The 6,953-nt window shown below is 58.2% G+C and overlaps 1 protein-coding gene across 1 annotated transcript in view; it reads right to left on the minus strand.

The window, feature by feature from the left end:
* Positions 1-6,947, minus strand: part of JPH3 (junctophilin 3) — a 44,135-nt gene extending 37,188 nt beyond the window's left edge. The window contains exon 1 of the mRNA XM_085310144.1: positions 6,336-6,947. Within this exon, the coding sequence (XP_085166270.1) occupies positions 6,336-6,717 (382 nt within the window). The 5' untranslated portion in view covers positions 6,718-6,947. The remainder of the gene's footprint in view (positions 1-6,335) is intronic.
* Between the last annotated feature and the right edge of the window lie 6 nt (positions 6,948-6,953).

Genomic DNA, 6,953 nt, shown 5'->3' on the forward strand with positions numbered 1-6,953 from the left:
CGCCCCGCGGCCCCGCGGGCTGCCCACGGCTTCGCAAAGCGCTCCGAGGTCTACGGACACATCCCTGCTATTCTCACACCACCACCTCGGGGGGGGGGGAATCATCAAATGCTTCGGAAAATATTCCTGACGCAGCACCAATACTGAGTTAGAAAAACGCAAATAGCCCCAAATTACGGGTTGACACCAGGTWTTTCGAGCTCAGCTACAACGGGCAGCGCTACGGCTGTGGCTCCCTGGGCGTTCGCGAACGTGGGAGCAGCAGGCTCCGAAAGGCCGGCTCCTCCGCAGCCGCTGTCCCATCCTTGAAGCGGAGCCAGGTCTGCGTGTTTCGGTGCCGGTACTGGACGCAGGCAGCGATCCAGAATTCCCCGCCTGCTTCTGCAACTCAGCAAAATTCGGAAAATGCGGCCTGAGTTGTCCACAGCTCCCGTCCACTTTTCAAAACCCAGCAGAATTAATTAGGCCTTACAAGCCGCTCGTTTCTCGTGCTAAGGAGCCTTCCTGCTACGCTCACCTCCTTCTCTTACCTGTAAGCTCTGCGGCACATTAATTAAAGCTCTCCGATGACAATAATTAGGCAGAGCTCTTGAATGACACCGCGAGAAGCAGGTTTTATAGGTATTGCTCTCCACCCGTCCTGGCCGCGGGACAAGCCGGAGCGCCGCAGGCGAAAGCCGGAGGGTGACTCGCGTTTCCCGCGCCGTCCCCAGGCGCCGAGCCGGCGGCAAGCGAAGCAGCGGCGCCGCGAGCCGCGGGCAAAGCCCAGCCAGAGCTGAAGGGAGGCCTGGGGCCACCACGTCGTCGGCCTCACGGCCGGTCGGGAAAGCGGCTGCCCCCCACCCCCGGAAAGGCAAACTCGCGTGCAAACGGGTGCATCGCCGCACGGATACGGAGCCAGCGGCAGCTCGCCTCCCCCGGCCCAGCCGAGGCGCCCGCGCCGCCGCCAGCACCGCACCCCGCCACGCCACCGGCAGAGGCTTCGCCGGCGGCAGCCGCTTGCGCAGGGGAGGGAACCCGGGAGCGGGTTTACGAGGAGGCAGCGACGGCGTGCACGTACAAACACGGGGCAGCGGGTCGCACCGCTGCCCACGAGGCTGCATGTGCGGTGGGCACGGCRAGGTCTGCGCGTCCACGGCGAGGAGAGCGAGGGAGAGGAGAGGAGGAGGACTACAGCGGAGCTGTCACGGGCTGCGGTGCTTCTGCCTGGGTGATGAGTAGCATTAAGTACATTGCTGGGGCTCAACAAATACTAAATGATTAAAAGGAGGCATGTGGCTTGTATCAGCACGGTTACCTTGCATTTTTTTAAAGTGCTGAGCACCCAGGACTGGCAGGACCCTCCAGCTAAGCACACAAAACAGTGGGGATGGTGGGTTTGGATGACGGACCCTAGCAGGCGGCTTTGCAGGCAGCCAGAGCCTGGAGGTGGGCTCTGCTCCTGCTTCTCCCTTTCTCCACTGCCGGCCACCCAGCCCCAGACAGCCCAGGAACGCCGCCGCAGCCCGGAGCAGCCTGCGCTGGACCTTGGAGCAACGAGAAGACACAGGGGCTGGCAGCAGGGAGGCAGCAGAGCCATGGGGAGAGGGTAAATCTGAGGGGGGCTCAGGCAAGCTCCCGAATTGCCCCTCCAGAGTGGGCACGGAGGTGGGCAGGGAGCTGTGGCCACAGCAGAGCCGGCTGCCCCCTCCCCCAGCAGACGCAGCACGAGACCCAGGATCGGCAGAGAAGAGATGGGATTTGTGCAGCCTCCCGCCGGAGTCAGGGACCTGCCTCCACCCGGTGGGTGCAACAACAACGGAAAACAACTTTGCAAAGAGTCTAGCTGCACTTTCYCTTCCTGGCACAGCTGAGCATCTCGGCAAACATCAATATGCACCGTGGTATTGCAAAGACTGTGGATATTTGCACTTTACAGATGGGAAACTGAGGCACAGAGCAAGACTGAGGAGCAACGTCACTAACAAAATTAGGCGTCTGCCTCCTCCTCCTGTGGGTACTAAGGGTTTAAGTGGCTTCTCACAGCCTACGGCAAACCTACAGCCAGACACGGAGCAAAGGCCTGAAGCCAATGCCCTACCTCTGCAGCGGCAGGCATCGAGCTGCCGTCCACAAGGACTGGCCGGAAACAAGTTTGTGTCCTTATYGTGTTAAGCAGAAGCCACTCCAGCAAATCCCATGGGGAAATTCCGCTGGGCTGGCATCCGCGCGAGCAGCACGCCTGCAGACCCCGCCTGCACCCAGGCACGCCTGGCAGCGGCTTCGCGGGCGTTCAGGGTCTTTGCATGGGCGGGGGGAGCTCAATTTGCTCTGCTCTGTGTGCAGCGAAAGGCAAGTCTGTTCCGAGCGCCCCCTCCCTCTTCTCGCTCGTTATTTCTATATCTCATGCTTCCCCGAGTTTGTTTGCATTCGCCGGTAATTGCCTTTTCCAGCCAGCCTTTGGAGAAATGCTGCAAAACATTATAATGACAATCAAATCTCAGCATCGCTAATTCCGACGGGGCTCGTAATGCTCTCAGGGCGGCCGCGGTGCTTCGCAGGGCGCCGGGTCCCGCAGCCAGGAGAAATACAGGCTTCCGCCTGCGGCCGCTCAACACGTTAGCGTATCGCTCGGCACCTTTATTGTGGGCAATGTGCTCCCCTCGCGAAGTAGAGTGAAATCGGGCTAATGCTTAGTCCGTTAATCCTCCGGCGCTCTAATCCTCGCGGCAAGCTCGGTGATCTCACCCCACTTCTCAGCGGCGCCTTCAGGGCAGCGCGCGGGAGCGAGAGCCGGCTCCGCGGAGGGCTCTCCCGCTCCCCGAAATGGTGCCGGTCCCCGAGCCGGGGCTCGGGGCTCGATCCCGGTGCAGACAACTCAGCCTTCACCGCCGGGGGCCTCCACGACATCCTGCTTTTATTTCCCGCGGAAGAAATCCCTGCCTCAGTCCAGGGAAGCACCTTGCGCGCCCGAAGCGTTGCCATAAAGGGGAAATCGTGTCGCTACTGCGATCGTCTCCGGGCGAACGCTTGCGAACCTGGGAGCTCCGCACCGGCTCGGCACTCGTTCGTGACAGTTCRTGGTGCTGTGCCGTAGGTTAAGAGCGAGCGGAGCCTCCTCTGCGAAAGGTCTGGGGGAAGCAGCGACTGTGCCAAGGCAACGCTCACGCGTGGACTGCGATCGCTTACGCGCTTACAATAAAAGGCAGAAATCTGTCTTCGTGAGGAAAAAACACATATCAGCCCCCCAAATATAAGCGTTGGCCATTCAAGCGTTTTTCCTCCAAGGCGCTGCCTCCCTCTGGGCCCGTTCCCGGCGCTTCTGCATGTTGCACAGCACCAAACGCAGCGGCAGCTCTCGGCTACGAGAGCAGCAACAGTTGTGCACAGCCACAGATCCCATTTCCCAGAGGTTTCTCCCCGTCCCATGGTCAGGATGTTTTTTCTCAGCTTCAGCCCCTTTTTCTGTCCTTTCGTTGCCTGGCGTTTGTGCCATTCCCATACTTGCACCTTCAAGTCATGTCTACAGTAGTACAGGCCGTTCATTTGCATCAGCGTTACCAAYTCCAGGCAGTCAAAATTAATCAGATTAATTAAAAAATCAAGTTGTCTTAAAACACACGGTGTTTTTAGGTTCTTGTCTTCTGATTTCCACCTCTGTAAGAATTATTTTTCAGCAACAGTCTGCAAGGAAACTTTGTTTCAAAAAATGAAGCTGAAAAATCTTGAAAAACACCCCACATGCCTCSGTGAGCTGGAGCGTCAAGGGGAAAACGTTCGCGGGCAGGAGCAGGCGCTGCACAGCCGACAGGAGCTCGGCGGGATGCCAGGCCCCGTCCCCGCCGTCCGTGCGGACGCCCTGGGCTTTGCACAGAAAGCCCGAGACGTCCCCGGGCAACCCACAGCAGCCCCCCGCCGCTCTCCCCCAAAACGTGCCCAAGCTTTCCTCGGAGCTTTGGCTCGCCGTACGACCCGGAGAACGATGCAGCCCTACGGGGCCTGGCCTCGAAACCCCTAGCAAAGCTCCCATCTCCATTTCCCCCTTTGAACAAGGAGAGGAAACACCTTCCAATCCTCCCCAGGAGCCGCCTCGCCTGTGCAGCAGCTCTGCAGTTGCCCTCCCCGAAGACGCCCGCACGTGGCCAGTTTCCCAGYGCGAAGACACAAGGTCCCCTAAGGGTTAGTGCCCCTGAGCCCGCAGGTGCCCAGCTCGGGCGTTTTTTCACCCCATATTGACTGGAGACGCGCGACCGGGGACAGGCCCTGCCCGGTATTTGCAACCTGGGTATTTTGCTCCCTGGGTATTTGCAACCGAGTTCACGCAAGTGCAATCGCGGGCAGCTTCAGCCGCTCCTCGGTGGCCGGCACGCCGAAACGCGGCCGTCGCGGGCAGCAGGAGGCCAGCCGGGGCCGCCGGCCCGGGCCCCGCCGCGAGCGCCGGCGCTGGGGCTCTCCCGAGCGCAGCCTTTCCCGAATCCCGGAAGGGTTTGCACACTCTCCGTGGGAGAGCATTTTGCTACAGATGCTGGCCTTTTTTTCTTCCTCCTGATCTTCTTAACTCCTCCTAAAATAACAGACATGCACCGTGTATTTTCAGTCCCAAACACCGAGAAGCCAGACCGGCCTGCCAAGATGGAAGAAGCAGCTTTTTGCTTCTGGTAGGTTCTGGGAAACCATGACCTGCTCGCAGCCCACCCCGCTYGGGATCTGTCGCCCGGGTTTCCCGGCGAACCGCCGCATGCGTCGGCCCGGATGGGGCACAGCTGGGTCCCCCCGGCGCGCGCCCCGACCCTGGGCCGGCCTCGCCGCCACAGCCCTTGGAGTCAGGGCAATGGACCTGTAGTTAGTGCGATGCCTCCCTCCCCTCCGCCTTCCTGAAAATGTCCCCGGGGGGCTGTGCACGCCGGCAGGGGAGCAGAGGGACGGCACCGCGGTTCAGAGCACACAGAACCCCACCAGCACCACCGTCCCCCCTCTTTTGCATGTGGGAGATGATGCTTATTCCTGTGCCAAGCTTTACCCTAACGCAAAGGGCTGTCAGAATTTCTACGCCGCTCGCAGACACAAACCCAGCAGCTTTCCACTAAGCTCCCAGCTTTATTCCAGGTATATGAAACAAAAGGTTGCAGCTACATTTGCCTTCAGGAGAAACCAAYCCGTAAAAAATCATCTTTAGGATAAGGAGATCATTCCACGTCTCCCCTGGAAAGCACAAAGAGCAGCTTCAGGTAAGGTTTCATCTCGCCTCCCTGCCAAAGCAGCAAACTAGGTTTGCTAGAGAAAGGTCTTGCAGCATCTTTCAGGAAGGCTGAGATGCATCCTGTAAACACTGCAATTTCCTTAACGTAGCAGTCCTGGAAAACGATAACATCTAGAAGAACGAGCCTGCTTCGGATGAACACATTCAGCAGCAAAACGACGGGGCGGCCTCCGTTAATTCCCCCGGCTGCTAGCAGGTAGGCCGGACTCGGATTATGGTGGCAGTTCAGCTGGAAGTAGCCACAGAACATGAGCGAGGATGATACAGCCACTTACAGCAGAGCACCAGCTGTTTTTCCTAGTTTGGCCTTAAAGCTTGTTAGTCTGGCAATTTCTGATCACTCCAATTGGGTTTTCTTGTTTTCTATTTAATCCCAGTTTCCCCTCAACATCTCGTTAAGCTGTGTTGACGGCAGAGAATAGCTTTTGTGATCCCTCTGAGCCCCTACGCTAAGCATTAAGCCGTAAACTAGGAATGTAAGAGTCTTGCCTGAATTAAAGTCTTTTGCCTGGTATTACCAAGTGTGGGTCTGCGCTGGAGGGGCTGCAAGGCAGTGCAGCCATGCAGGCACCTGACTCTCTTGCTGAAGGCATTTGCAGCTCTGGAGCTGCATGGATCTGCCCGAGATCCCCCCCACACGCTCGAGTTCCCCGTCCTGGCTTGCTTCAGCCACTCCACGCAAATCCTACAGGTTACAGTGGTGCAGTCATGACCACGGATCCCATGTGCAACTCGGTCTCTCTCCCAGCAACACGGCCACCCCATCCTCCGACCCACGGCGTGGGAGCTGGGGGTCCCTCGGCCCCACTGCCCAGCGCAGCCAGCTCCCCTCCCCAAACCACCGGGCGAGGAGGGGGACGAGCACAGCGCCCCACGACCCGTTGAATATATGGGGCTACCTGTGGCAAAGGGTTGGGCTGGTGCCATGCTGGGCTGGTCCCTGCATCCTGGAGGAAGCTGGTCTGAGCATCCCTCACTGCCCACCAGCAGGTTGCAAACTCGCAGAGTTCAGCCCAAACAAAGGGTCCCCGCTCGGAGGATCAGACCCGCACGCCACCGACCGCCCAGGCTGAGAAGATATCAATGCACCACCTACCTCCATCCGAGTAGGTCTCTGTCCCGTAGCCATCCTGTAATCCATTGCTCCAGGTGCCTTCATACTTGGCCCCRTTTCCAGTGCATTCTCGGACCCCATACCGTCCCTTAAATCCATGGGTCCACTCTCCTTTGTACACCCACTTCCCCTTGCTCTCCATGCCAATGCCATGGCGCTTGCCCTGTGCCCAGGTGCCTTGGTAAGTGTTGCCGCTGGGCCAAGTGTAGACCCCCAGCACCTCAAAGCCGTGACTCCAGGAGCCCGAATATTCACCTTGACCCTTCGGGCCGGTACAGATTCCGTGGCCATGAGCCTTTCCGTCCTCCCAGCCTCCACAGTACGACCCTCCATCATCAAAATTAAACCTTCCCCCACTGGACATGCATGTAATTCGGTTTGCAAATCCCCCAAAAGGTGAAAAAAAATGCAGAAAATAAAATGAGAACGATGACTTGTGAAAAAAAAATCAAATCAAATCAAACTCAATCGAAATCATGCACCAGATCCAGGGAGCTGCTTAAGCCAGTTTCTTGTGATTATTCATTCTCTGGGAGTATGTTCAGGATCAGTTCTCTCTTCCCCTGCTGTGGAAACAGTATCATTAAAAAAAAAAAAAAA

Source organism: Rhea americana, unplaced genomic scaffold (assembly GCF_003343005.1).
Source record: "Rhea americana isolate MKP2758 unplaced genomic scaffold, rheAme1 scaffold_311, whole genome shotgun sequence".
NCBI classification, from domain to species: Eukaryota; Metazoa; Chordata; class Aves; order Rheiformes; family Rheidae; genus Rhea; species Rhea americana.